At 36.0% G+C, this 14416-nt stretch overlaps 1 protein-coding gene and 1 long non-coding RNA gene across 2 annotated transcripts; both read right to left on the bottom strand.

Annotated features, from left to right (window-relative positions):
* Positions 1 to 5226: 5226 nt before the first annotated feature.
* LOC114292523 (14-3-3 protein 1) lies at positions 5227 to 6338 on the bottom strand. Its single transcript, XM_028236509.2, has one exon. It carries the CDS (start codon positions 6150 to 6152, stop codon positions 5397 to 5399), a length of 756 nt encoding a protein of 251 aa, XP_028092310.2. The 5' UTR covers positions 6153 to 6338; the 3' UTR covers positions 5227 to 5396.
* A 5323-nt stretch (positions 6339 to 11661) lies between these two features.
* On the bottom strand, positions 11662 to 12218 carry LOC145789930 (uncharacterized). Its single transcript, XR_014328428.1, has 3 exons — positions 12022 to 12218; positions 11853 to 11942; positions 11662 to 11755 (listed from the first exon to the last, which is right to left on the bottom strand). It is a non-coding gene; the product is annotated as an uncharacterized LOC145789930 (long non-coding RNA).
* Positions 12219 to 14416: the final 2198 nt, after the last annotated feature.

The following is a 14416-nucleotide window of genomic DNA, read 5'->3' as shown; positions in this document are numbered from 1 at the left end:
TATAATTTATTATTATAAATTATTATTATATATATAAATTATATTATTTTAGTGGTTCAAAGTGTGGGTTGGTCATGGGTGTGTGCGTATGTCAGTCAGAGGGTGGGTTGGTTTTGGTTTTTGGTTTTCAACAGCAGAAACGTTATTTCAAATAACGTTTTCTAAAAAAAAAAAATAAAATTTATATACATAATAAAAGCGCTATTTCAAATAGCGTTTTTTTTAGAAAAAAAATTTTATGTTAAAAGCGCGATTTAAAACAGCGATTTATTAATTAAAAGCGCATTTTACAATAGCGCTTTCACTATTCATCAAATTTTAGGCTCCAAACAGTGAAAGCGCGATTTGTAATAGCGCTTTAGCTTAGTTTTGGAATTCCGTCCAAACTAGGCCTAGTTTGGAAAATAGGATGCAAAAAATGCTTAGTTTGGGAAAAGCCCCTATGTTCGACGTAGACTATTTGGGCTAGAATACTTAAAAAAAAAAAAAAAGGAATAATATAGATTAAAATATTAATAAGATAAAATGTCATATTCGAATCATAATCATTTTATTTTTTTCTCATAAAAATTTAAAAAGTTAAAAAATTTATCTCAAACGAGATTTTTTAACCCCGCGCTAAAATAGCTAAAAAGTCAAAAAAAAAAAAAAAAAAAATCAACTCACATCCCAATTGAATGGATCAATGTGGAACCAAATTCAAAATTTATGAGTAAATCAAACAAAATGAAAATGCAGAAACCAAAATAATACAAAGCGTAAAATACAGAGATTACTAATTTAATTTGTCCAAAAAAAAGTTAAACAATGTAACACATAAATATAAGAGTAATGATATGGTACATAACCTCAAAAATGTATGTATCATATATAAGTTATGATATTTATAGGATTAATTACTACAAATATCATAAGTCAATCTCATGGGTGTTATACTTAAGGGAAAAAAAAAAGTTATAATCAAATACCACATAAGATATAACTAAAGATTTCATCGGTTATAACTATGATAATATCATAACTAATATTATAACAATATATATATCTAAGTCATAACACCTTGATAAGTCATAATTGAAAATTACAACAACCGTAACTAGGCCCAAGGTGTACTATAGAAATTTTCATATAAATATATCGGTAATGATTGGTGGTCATAAATTCTGTGGCTCAAATGGTCCGAAAATACTAAAACGACGTCGTTTTTGGTACAAAACAACTCTGAAAATGTCAAAACGACGTCGTTTTGCCATTTTCGGGCCATTTGAGCCACAGAATTTGTGACCACCAAACATTTTCCTAAATATATTGTAGAGTATACTTTGTGGGTAGCTTAGGCTTTATGAACTTTTCCTAAATCCAACGCATAATTGGGTTTAAAAATTGGGGGCTTTGTCGATAATTCTAAATTTTAGATTTTATTTATTTTTAAATTTTGGCACTAAAATGGTATGTGCATAAGGACATTATTTTATGAAATGACCAAATTACCCTCAAAAGTTCAGTGGATATTTGTTTGAAACAACTCTCTTCTTATTTGTTCAAATTATATTCTCAGTCCTCTCTCTCTCTCTATCTCTCTCCTTCAAATCCTAAAAAATCTTTTCTCTCTTTACACCACCGTCGCCTGAGGTGGTAAAAACTTGATACGGTCATGAATCATATTGTCGCCACCATGGTGCCGCGTCGATCGCCTTTACCGGATCCGTCACCGTAGTTTTCTTCACCGTAGCAACAGCCAAAAACACTGTCTAATTAGTCATCTCAGCCACCACTAGCATGAAACATGCTCTACTCCAATCGATTCGCCGCCTTCTCTTCGATTTCATCTCCCTTATCTAACATGTGCGACAACTAGAGATCCCAGCCTAGTTCGGGTTGAGTTAGGCTTCCATCGTTGTTCTGATCGAAGGATCAGAAGATTTCTTGGAGTTCCAAAAGCTATTTGTCGTTTAGTTTTGCAAATTTCTTATTTATTTTCTATCATGTAATTCCATGTGTATCACGTTTCATTTATACAGAAACTTGTATTTTCTCATTAATTTTTTAGCGGTGGATCCAAGAAAATGGGTTTTTTTGTTTATTTTCTCTACTTCCACACAGTTAGTGTATTCAACCAACAAACAATTGAATTCTTGCCACCCTCTTTTGTCTTGTTTTTCTACACTAAGTTCATCATCCTCAATGCCTCCGATCTCTCTATTGACCGTCGTTCTCTAGGGAGAACGAGATTGAACCCTAGATAATAAAATATGTTTAAAATTTAAACAGAGAAAAAATTAAACAGATAATAGAATTTGGACAAATAGGAAAAAAAATTAACAAATAAGAGGAAAATATTTTTGAACATGTAGGAAAAATTTTGAAGAAATAAACAACGAAAGTCAATAAAAAAAAGTTAATAGACAAATAAAGGAGGTAAAATTCAAAACAAAATGTCCTCTAAAATTAACAAAATGACTTCTTATCAAACTATTTAACAAAATGGTAGACTTTTCGCAACCAACTACGCGTAGCCTAATTGACCACCATGTCTTTCTTAGGATTTAGTCACAAGGAGGTCATGAATTCAATTCCCCTTAAGAAGGTTGAATTAAATGAGTGCAATGTGCTTTGCCAAGATGAGGAGATTTTCTGCCATATGTGTTAATCTAACAACTAACATTTATTGATAAAAAAAAAAAAAGAATGCACTTTTCGCCAATAAGAAATATTCATTAGACTTAATACATTATACACACTTTACCTTGGACTTTTTAACAATTATCTCTTAAAAATTTGGGAAAACTACATACAGACTTTCAACAATTATCTCTTAAAATTTTGGGAAAACTGCATGCAGATGTGAGAAAGTGAAAAAAATTACTAATAGATGAAGGGGTGTAAGTGACACTTGTACTGCGATAACTTTTTATTTACATTCCACTATAAACACACTTGCACTTTCTATATATTTATAATTTTTTCCCTTCTCTCACTTATATATGGTTTCCTCTAAATATTTTTCCCAACTTAATCGTATGGGTTTAAACCATAATCTAAAGCCCTATAAGCCATGAGCAGATTGGGATAACTTAGTGAGCAAGGATCCTCTAGAGTGATTTTTTCCTAAAATTTCCTAAAGTGCTACATTGTGTGGTTGAGATTTACTGGCAAGTCACATCAATTTTTCTGATGTGACTTGCCAGTAAATTTCAACCACACAATATTGCCTAAAGTTTCCTAAAGTGCTACATTGTGTGGTTGAGATTTACTGGCAAGTCACATCAATTTTTCTGATGTGACTTGCCAGTAAATTTCAACCACACAATATTACACTCTAGGAAACTTTAGGGAAATTTCACTCTAGAGGATCCTTGGTGTAACTTAGTGGGTCAAGTCCATCTCTAATAACTTGTGACCAATCATGTATATTACCACATGACTTCAGTAACTGGAGTTCTTTCGTAATGGATTAAAGAAAACGAAAATGCTATCAACCTCAACTAGTTTATCAAATTTTTTACTAAATTTTTTATATGAGTGTGAGACTCATACAAACTCGTATTTGTGTGAGTCCCACACTCATGTGAAAGATTTGATAAAAAATTTGATAAATTATTTGGAATCTCTAGTATCACTATAAAGAAAATCATCATTCATAAGTTTGTGTTTTAGATAGCAATTTCAGATTTTTTTTTTAATAAAAAAAAATGAAAACTAGTTTAATAAATATGAATATCAAAAATATAATTTTAAAATTTCAAAAATTATTTCTAACCTCCCAAAATATAAAATTATATAAAAATAATAATTGTTTTTTTTTAATTTTTTACCAATTTAATTTTTATTCTTTTAAAAAAAAATCTAAAATAAACATGGTCCTCATCTTTTATTTTAATTTATTAATAACATAATGTTTTCTTACTAACAAAAAAAATTGCATATTTATTCTAAGCAGAAATTGTTGTTTAAAATTTATAAACATGTCCATAAATTGACTTAACTCATCCATATGCATGCATAAAATTATCTTTTACTTGTGAACACATAACCGGGTTTGGGGTCACTATGCATAACTGTTATGCATATTGTAAGGGGCATTTCATATCTTATTTTGATAATTTAAATTATTTATTTTTTTATTATAAAATATCGAGTAGAATATATTTATAAAAAATCAAGTTAATAAAATAAAATTACAATTCTCATATTTAAGATCTTTTATAGACAATTTTAACCTTATAGATATTTTCTCAACCCCAGCAACTTGGTATGCGCTTATGGTGTGCGTTAAATTGGACTATTTTTTACATTTTGTATATAAAATTTTAAAATCTTATAACTTTTGTGGTATATATTTATTTTAGAAAATTTATTAGAAAATTCTCTTTCAAGTATTTGTATCCCAATTAGTTTATAAGATATTCTTGTATTCCAATAGATGGTATTATTTTGAACATTTGATCTAACAAATCCTAATTCTCATATTTAAGTTATTTTATAAATATTTTTATCCTTATAAATATTTTTTAAACCCTTAAAAATTTGGTGATGTAAACATTCACATTAAACAAATTTAACTGTGTGAATGTTCACATTATGAAATATTTATATTGTCAATGTGAATATTAATATGAGCTCCACCTTATTATTATTAGGGGTAGTTTGATAACTATGTCACCAAGTAGGACTTATTGGAACATAAATAGATAGAAAGGAATTTATGAATAAATGCCTCATTTAGTTTTGATGAAATTTAAAATTTTAAAATCTATTTAACCAAAACTATCAAGCAAGATGTCACTATCGCACATCCTAAGGGACCATTGCACGTTTATATAGTCCTTAAATTCAAGGCCTTTGAATTAGTAGTTATCAAAAAATTATCTCCAAACAACTGAGGTAGCTCTGTCCAATCTGATTAGTTTAATTAGTGAAATTCATTGCAAATTTTAAAAAATAATTACAAATCAATAAATAAGTTAATTAATTTTAATAATTAAAGTTATAAGTTTTTGCATGATATGTAAATATTTTGTAAAGGTAACCACTTGCAATTTTTTGTTGTTGCATAGTGCTATTTGTGCACCAAAATTAAAAAGAAGCAGTCCGTTACGAGCGGGCGAAATATTACATTCGTATATATGCGGTACGAAAAAGTTAAACAATCCATACTATAGATCAAACCAAAATTGGCTCATAAACATGAGTAATAAGTATCAACATTCACAAAAACAAATCAAATACGTAAATAGGACGAAGAACCATATATATATAGCCATCTCAGCACCAATTTCTAAGAACAAAACAAAACAAGCAAGACTCTGGATCTTTAAAACAATAAGGAAAACAATGAAGCTTCTCTACCCACAAATAACTAATAAATCCTACAGAGTAACCAAACCTAGTCCTGACTAATAAGAATATGAAGTGATTTCCATATCAGAAGCCCAAAGATTGAGATTGTCCCTCATTAGTTGCAAGATGAGGAGACTAGTTTCCTTGTACGACTTGTTTCCCAAACTGCCAAGCTTAGCCATGGCTTCCTCATAGGCCTCCCTCGCCATGCTACACGCTTTCTCTGATGCACCTTCAATCTCGTAGCAGAAAACAGAGAAATTGAGTGCCAGACCCAGCCTCGTGGGAAGCGTTGGAGAGAGTTCAGAAACCGCAATTTCCTCCGCCGCCTTGTATGCCATGATGGTGTTCTCAACAGCCTCTGTTTTCTCTGTTCCGACTTTGAATTCCGTCATGTATCGATAGTAATCCCCCTTCATCTTCAAGTAGAAGACTTTAAACTCGCTCTCATAGGCCGAGGGTATCAGATGCTTTTCCAGCAGATTCAAAACCCTATTGCAGATACGGGAGAGTTCTGATTCGATCTTGGATTTGTAGTCGGTGACGAGTACGACATGGTTGTTGTGGTTCTGTTCAGTTGAAGAGAGGGCCTGCCAGGCGGCACGGAGTGAGTCGATTTCTTTCTTGGTGGCGGTGGAGAGGAGGTTACGCTCCTCGATTGTGAGTTCGCTGCCGGAGGAGGAGGACGTAGAACCGATGATGAGCTTTTCCATGAAGTTGACGGAATCTTTGTAGCGGTTGGCTTGCTGGGCAAGTTTGGCCATATAGAAGCACTCGTATCTGCTCATGTTTTCTGGTACAGCCATTGCCATTAAAAACTTCAAGGATTCAATAGCTATGGAATGACTTGAAAGGAAAGGAAAGAAAAGAAAAGAGAATAAGAACGAAGAGATGCAAAGACATAAATAGGAGAGGGTGTTTATTTGTAGGGGGAGGTTTTCTGATTTTGGAAACTAAGTTGGAACAAGATTTGAAAAAGGGAACAAATCTTTGGTCAGACTCACACCGCCATATGGCCCGCCTTACTTTTGTAATAGTGAATTACACTCATAGTTTTTATAATTTGAGATTTATGATATTTTAATTTTTAATTTTTAATTGTGACACTTTTGATTTTGATTTTGAATCTTATTTTAAATAAGGACAATTGAAAATATTATTAGATTTTTTAAAAGTAAAATCATTAATTTGATAAAATATAAATTAATTTGACAAAAATAAATGTCAAACAAATATTTTTGGATTTTTAAAATTATTTCTACCCACTAAAAATAAAATTATGTAAAATTGATAAATTTTTTAAACATTTATTTATTTTTTTACTAAATTAATTTTTATTATGTGTTTGGATGATAATCGTGTAAAATTAATTATAAAAAATTAATCATGTAATTTTTATTAATTTTACATCATTTTATCATTGGTGGATAAAAATAATTTTTAAAAAATTAAAAATATATTTTTGATATTTATTTTTGTCAAATTAGTTTATATTTTATTAAATTGACAATTTTGCCCTTGAAATTAAACAATGGTAACTTCAATTGTTCTTATTTGGAATAAAATTCAAAATTCAGGGTCAAATGTGTCACAATTGAAAAGTCAGGAACCAAAGTGACATAAGCCCCAAATTATAGGGATTATTTGTGTAATTTGCCCCTTTTATAAATACCATAAGAAAATAAAAACATGATAAACTTTTTTTTTTTTTGTTAAAAATAATTTTCTTTCGAGTAATATTACAAATTCAGTTTTATCAATCCAGAAATTATTGAGAAATTAATCTCCACCATAGATTCCATACTATATAAATTAATTTTTACCACATAATCACCCACTCAAAATTTTTTGGATGGATAATGGTGAAACTCTAGATTTTTCCTTTCCTTTCAACCCATTGGCGTCGTTTGGGATGTAAGTTGGTTTTTTGACTTTTTGACTATTTTATTCTAAAGATAAAAATCCCGTTTAGGATTTTGGCTTTTTTGACTTTTGTGAAAGAAAAAATTAAATGATTATGGTTTAGATGTGACATTTTTTAACCTGAGATTAAAAAACTTATTTTGTCTTTTTGCGACTATTTTAGCCTCAACCCACCCCAACCCTACTGTAGCTCGACTTTTCCGCGTCCCTTTTCGGAAGACGAATAGGCCCTACAGTGTCGGACTTTCATAGTTCTGAATTTGATTTCACAAGTGCAATATGAAACAATGAAAGCACAAAAGAGTCCAAATCCAGCAATTCTTTTGGGAAATAGATGTTTTGAATCAAATGCCAAAAATGGACTACTTTGTCAGATTTAGAGAGTCGCCACTTGAATATTTTGTTTTGGGAAATTTAGGAAACCCGAGACTCGTGCCAAATGCAATCATTCCGTCATCACCAGAGTGTCTTGGTTCGGGAACTTAGGTACACTACAAAAAAATTTGTTTTTTGCGACGGTAAGCGGCCGTCGCAAATGCTCCCGGAAGCCGTCGCTAATACCTTTTGCGACGGTAATCTGGTTTTTTGCGACGGTAGGGGGGGTCGCGACAGATGGGGTTGCAAAAGACCTTTCGCGACGGTAAGTACCGTCGCCATTAGTTTCTGCGACGGTAAGGTATGTTTTTTGCGACGGCATTTTTCCCGTCGCAAATAATGGGGGAAAAATCACTTTTCGCGACGGCACGTAATTCCCGTCGCAAAAAGTGAGTTTTTGAGACGGGAACATTACCGTCGTTAAAGGCTCTGGCATCTTATAAGTATTGGCGACGGCACAGTTTACCGTCGCTAAAGGTGTCCTCTACATTCAACAAGACAGCTTTTGCGACTGTGTTGGTACCGTCGCAAAAGCCTATTAATGGTTTTTGCGACGGGTTCTTCTCCCGTCTCAAAAAAAAAAAAAAAAAAAACCCTACTGATAAATTATTAAAAAAATTAAAATAACCTGTATTAGATAAAAAATAAGTATAAAAAATTGAAAAATTACAGAATAATATAAATACGTACATAAACAAAAATTGACAAATAATGAAAATTAATAATCTTGTTTCATTCATAGCAATACATAAATAAAAATTCATAACAATAAAAATTATGCCACTACATAACGTCGCATAATACATACATAATGTTGCTCCCAAATTTAAATAACATAAATCAAAATCAAAATCAAAAGTTTTCGTCTTCATTCGTTCGTGGGTTACAAAAACAAAAATTGGTCATAATCTTGATACGCCCGCATTCCAGAAAAAGCCAACTGCTACTCCGGAAAGATCTGAAAAAAACAAGATAAAAATAATTAAAAACCATAAAATGTGTTAATATTTTAATTATAGAAAAATATAACGCCTCGAATTCAAGTTTCTTAAAGAAGTAGTTTGCCTAAAGTGAAATCCGACTCTAACTCCCAAACCGGGAACCCGATGCGAGCCCCGTCTTCTCCCACAAGTCTCTCGTGCCTAGGCGGTCGTGTGTGCCAAGTTTCGTGCTAAACCGACGCCGTTTGGTGATTTTGGGGCGTTAACTCCTCAAATTCAAGTTTCTTAAGGAAGTAATTTGCCTAAAGTGAAATACGGCTCTAACTCCCAAACCGGGAACCCGATTCGAGCCCCGTCTTCTCCCACAAGTGTCTCGTGCCTAGGCGGTCGTGTGTGCCAAGTTTCGTGCTAAACCGACGCCGTTTGGTGATTTTGGGGCGTTAACGCCTTGAATTCAAGTTTCTTAAAGAAGTAGTTTGCCTAAAGTGAAATCCGACTCTAACTCCCAAACCGGGAACCCGATTCGAGCCCCGTCTTCTCCCACAAGTCTCTCGTGCCTAGGCGGTCGTGTGTGCCAAGTTTCATGCTAAACCGACGCCGTTTGGTGATTTTGGGGCGTTAACGCCTCGAAAAGAAGTTTCTTAAAGAAGTAGTTTGCCTAAAGTGAAATCCGACTCTAACTCCCAAACCGGGAACCCGATTCGAGCCCCGTCTTCTCCCACAAGTCTCTCGTGCCTAGGCGGTCGTGTGTGCCAAGTTTCGTGCTAAACCGACGCCGTTTGGTGATTTTGGGGCGTTAACTCCTCAAATTCAAGTTTCTTAAGGAAGTAATTTGCCTAAAGTGAAATCCGGCTCTAACTCCCAAACCGGGAAACCGATTCAAGCCCCGTCTTCTCCCACAAGTCTCTCGTGCCTAGGCGGTCGTGTGTACCAAGTTTCGTGCTAAACCGACGCCGTTTGGTGATTTTGGGGCGTTAACGCCTCGAAAAGAAGTTTCTTAAAGAAGTAGTTTGCCTAAAGTGAAATCCGGCTCTAACTCCCAAACCGGGAACCCGATTCAAGCCCCGTCTTCTCCCACAAGTCTCTCGTGCCTAGGCGGTCGTGTGTGCCAAGTTTCGTGCTAAACCGACGCCGTTTGGTGATATTGGGGCGTTAACGCCTCGAATTCAAGTTTCTTAAAGAAGTAGTTTGCCTAAAGTGAAATCCGACTCTAACTCCCAAACCGGGAACCCGATTCGAGCCCCGTCTTCTCCCACAAGTCTCTCGTGCCTAGGCGGTCGTGTGTGCCAAGTTTCGTGCTAAACCTACGCCGTTTGGTGATTTTGGGGCGTTAACTCCTCAAATTCAAGTTTCTTAAGGAAGTAATTTGCCTAAAGTGAAATACGGCTCTAACTCCCAAACCGGGAACCCGATTCGAGCCCCGTCTTCTCCCACAAGTCTCTCGTGCCTAGGCGGTCGTGTGTGCCAAGTTTCGTGCTAAACCGACGCCGTTTGGTGATTTTGGGGCGTTAACTCCTCAAATTCAAGTTTCTTAAGGAAGTAATTTGCCTAAAGTGAAATCCGGCTCTAACTCCCAAACCGGGAAACCGATTCAAGCCCCGTCTTCTCCCACAAGTCTCTCGTGCCTAGGCGGTCGTGTGTGCCAAGTTTCGTGCTAAACCGACGCCGTTTGGTGATTTTGGGGCGTTAACGCCTCGAAAAGAAGTTTCTTAAAGAAGTAGTTTGCCTAAAGTGAAATCCGGCTCTAACTCCCAAACCGGGAACCCGATTCAAGCCCCGTCTTCTCCCACAAGTCTCTCGTGCCTAGGCGGTCGTGTGTGCCAAGTTTCGTGCTAAACCGACGCCGTTTGGTGATATTGGGGCGTTAACGCCTCGAATTCAAGTTTCTTAAAGAAGTAGTTTGCCTAAAGTGAAATCCGACTCTAACTCCCAAACCGGGAACCCGATTCGAGCCCCGTCTTCTCCCACAAGTCTCTCGTGCCTAGGCGGTCGTGTGTGCCAAGTTTCGTGCTAAACCGATGCCGTTTGGTGATTTTGGGGCGTTAACTCCTCAAATTCAAGTTTCTTAAGGAAGTAATTTGCCTAAAGTGAAATACGGCTCTAACTCCCAAACCGGGAACCCGATTCGAGCCCCGTCTTCTCCCACAAGTCTCTCGTGCCTAGGCGGTCGTGTGTGCCAAGTTTCGTGCTAAACCGACGCCGTTTGGGGATTTTGGGGCGTTAACGCCTCGAAAAGAAGTTTCTTAAAGAAGTAGTTTGCCTAAAGTGAAATCCGACTCTAACTCCCAAACCGGGAACCCGATTCAGCCCCGTCTTCTCCCACAAGTCTCTCGTGCCTAGGCGGTCGTGTGTGCCAAGTTTCGTGCTAAACCGACGCCGTTTGGTGATTTTGGGGCGTTAACGCCTCGAATTCAAGTTTAGAACGCAAAGATGCATTTTAGCTTAGAATGCAAAGATAAATTTTATACCAGATCTTCTGGCGGTGGTGTATATGGATTCTCGTCTTCTGCAGGTTCCCTAAATGCCCGGTGGCCACTCGATGCATCAGGAACCTATGTTAGTCAGTGCATAATGTGTTAATCATATTCGAATTTCATACATAATCTTGAGTGAAAATTGAACTATCAAACAATTGTGATGTTTATATGGAACCTGTCTATTGGGATCCACACTCGCCCCCTGTGACACAAGGGCCATCATCTCAGCTCTCATCTGCTGCAAATGTGTAGAGAATTCTGCTCGCAGCTCCTCCCTCAACTCATCCCTTAGCTCAGCACGAACCTGCTGTGTGATCTGATCAATAGTCGATGGATGGGGTGTTGACTGTGATGGCCCAGCACCATCCTTATACACCACTCTCCGAGGCACGATTCTCCCGTATGTGCGACAATATCCATGTCTGTCATGACCTATCAACTCATGGAAAATGGCATTCCTAGCCTCCAAAGTCCGACCATCCTCAGGTAGCATAGAGAGTTGACGATTAAACTCATCCTGTATTGAATAAGACACACAAGTATACACGAAATTAAAATGGTTGACACACAAAAAATAAACTTTAAATACAATCAAAGGTGTTTGGAAACTACCAAGGCCTGGATAACCTCTGGGTCATCTACTCTACGTGTCATAAGCCAAACATTCATCTTATCAGTAGACTCCCCCTTACTGGTCATCTACATTTTTTTTTAGAAATATGAAAATTAGAATCCAAATAATTTGCAAATATACAATGTTTATTTATATAGAAAAATAAAACAATAAAATGTAAACCTCATGCCGTATCTGAGAGAAAGTAGTACGCCCTGTGGTATGAGCTATGCCGTGAGCTCGCCGATTTTTAGCGTTCCTACTTGCAATTTTCTATAACAAGTTCAACAAATGTAAGTATGTAAATATGATTTGTATGTTTACATATCATAAATATAACGTAATTGTATACCTCAGCATCGGAAGTACGCCAATACTCTACAAGTTGTTCCCACTGGCTTGGCACAACGTTCATAGGAACATCATCCTTCAGATTAGGATCGGAGCTTCTAGGCTTGAAATACTTAGCCTTAAGCTTGTTCTTGTGATCCTTCCATATGCTGTTGCAGTTTTTCATGCAGATTGGCTTGTACTCCTTTGGACATATATTCAAATTGTCCTATAAAACACAAAGTTTAAGGCTAAGTGTAACACAAATTTGGAATTCGAATTTGTGGACAAAAATATACTTTTACCTTCACATCCTTCTAGATAGCATCAACAATATCATCAGGCACACTGTTCCAGTCAACAAAAGTAAGAGGAACAATGTTACCATTCCGGACAATAATGCCAAGTTGAGTAGTTAACTTGGCCACGTTATCTCCTATTGGGCAGTAATTTCCATCAAATTGTATGTGCAGCTTTTTACCAGTACCCCACTCTTTAATGCCCTTGGCACATCCTCTACCACGCCTAGTCGAGGTTGATGAAGAACTAACATGACCTGCGATATACAATAATAATAAACAATATGCAATGGTAACAACCAAATGTAAATACAAATCATATCAAATAAACCTGATGTGGGCTGTGAAGAAGTCGAAGGGTCTGCAAAATACAATGAGAATAAACAAGTTATATATAATGAGCATAAATAAATGTATGTGTAAATAATTTTCATGCAAATCAAAGCAAATTTAAATACTTGCGGATGGCTCATAAGCTGATGATGATAGCTGCTGTGGTGCCATTGATGGTGGACGCACCGATGGTAGGCGTGGAGGCCGAGTACATGGTAGCTGCTGTGGTGCCACTGATGGTGGTCGATACGGTGGTAATGGCCCCTCAGATGGTGGTGGCACTAATGGCCCCTCCGATGCTGCCCGATGTGATGCCTCCTCTAATGGTGGTGTTACTGATGTCCTGTTATGTAGCACATCAGACATCATGCGCCGGGGATGATCAGGCTTCCTCTTCCTTCCCATAATAATCTGCAAGCAATATAACATTAATTGACATTAGAAACATAGACAATGGTTTGTCATCAACTATAATATGACATGAATTAAACTAATACAATTACAAAGACAAAGTAAATTAAGAAATTGATGATTAACTACAACCTTGGCCTTAATTGAATTACTAATGTTGATTACATATCAGCCTATTTGAACATCAACTGTTTCCCCTTCTGCGGCTTCCCTCACCCAACCAACTTCTTCATCACGAAGCATTATATTTTCTTCCAATTGTTGGCTCATGTATGGCTCGATTTGTGGATCAGTTGAACTCATATCAAATAAACCTCTTTGAGACATCTTCACCACGACTTGCCAGTCTGGTTGTAACGGGTCTGCAACATACCAAACTTGCTCTGCTTGGGACGCCAAGATGAAAGGTTCATTGGTAATTCGATCATCTCGGTACAACAAATGATTGAAGTTCACCAACGTAAAATTGAAGACATCTTCTTTCTTTCCGTGAATGTTGTCAATCCAATCACACTTAAACAACACATGTTTCTTCTCATTGGAATATCGAATCTCAACAATATCTGTCAATTGTCCATAATAGTACACAGACCCCAGACGAGGATTCTTGTCTTTTCGACTAGCATAACTTATGGTATCTGCCTTCAAAGCTACACCACAATTTTGTGTGTCTCGACGATCATCCATGGCCTTTACTCGATATCGAAACCCATTCAGTATATACCCGTTGAACCTCCTTGCCAGGTTATGAGGACCATTTGCCAATAGAATAATCTCTTCAGAAAGTATGACATCAGTAGTCCTTCGCAAAGTTTGGACCTATTTAACACGAAATGTAAAATTTAAAATGTAGATCGACTTAAGTAACTAGAATCTATAGAGTTAAATACATACATGTTCCTTGAACCAAATGTGAAAAGTTTCAAAATGTTCACGCCGAAGTTGATGATCGTCGACACGAGGCATTTTGAGCTTAAGTACTTCAAGGTGTTTACTGTGTAGATTGAAATTTTAGCCATACAAAAATTTTAGTTGAAATTTCAATAAAACATAATAAAATATTGAGTAAGTGACTTAACCTACTTTATGAATGGTTGAACCGCGCTTGTATTGCATAAGATGTACCGATGAGCTTGTACCCAAGAAGTATTATCAAGATAAAAGCTTGTGTTTTCACCAGTAGCATGACCCAAATTATCAGCACCACTATAGTTCCTCACAGGTCGACTAGATTTGGTTTCCACATCACTGAGATATTGTGCACAAAAATTCATGCATTCTTCCATAAGATATCCTTTAGCAATTGATCCTTCAGGACGAGCTCTATTACGCACGTATTGCTTCAAAGTAAGAAGATACCTCTCAATTGGATAC

Source organism: Camellia sinensis, chromosome 1 (genome assembly GCF_055761805.1).
Source record: "Camellia sinensis isolate YWXY chromosome 1, ASM5576180v1, whole genome shotgun sequence".
NCBI lineage: Eukaryota > Viridiplantae > Streptophyta > Magnoliopsida > Ericales > Theaceae > Camellia > Camellia sinensis.
Note: the sequence above shows the minus strand (reverse complement) of the source record. Positions and strands in the feature narration are given on the sequence as shown.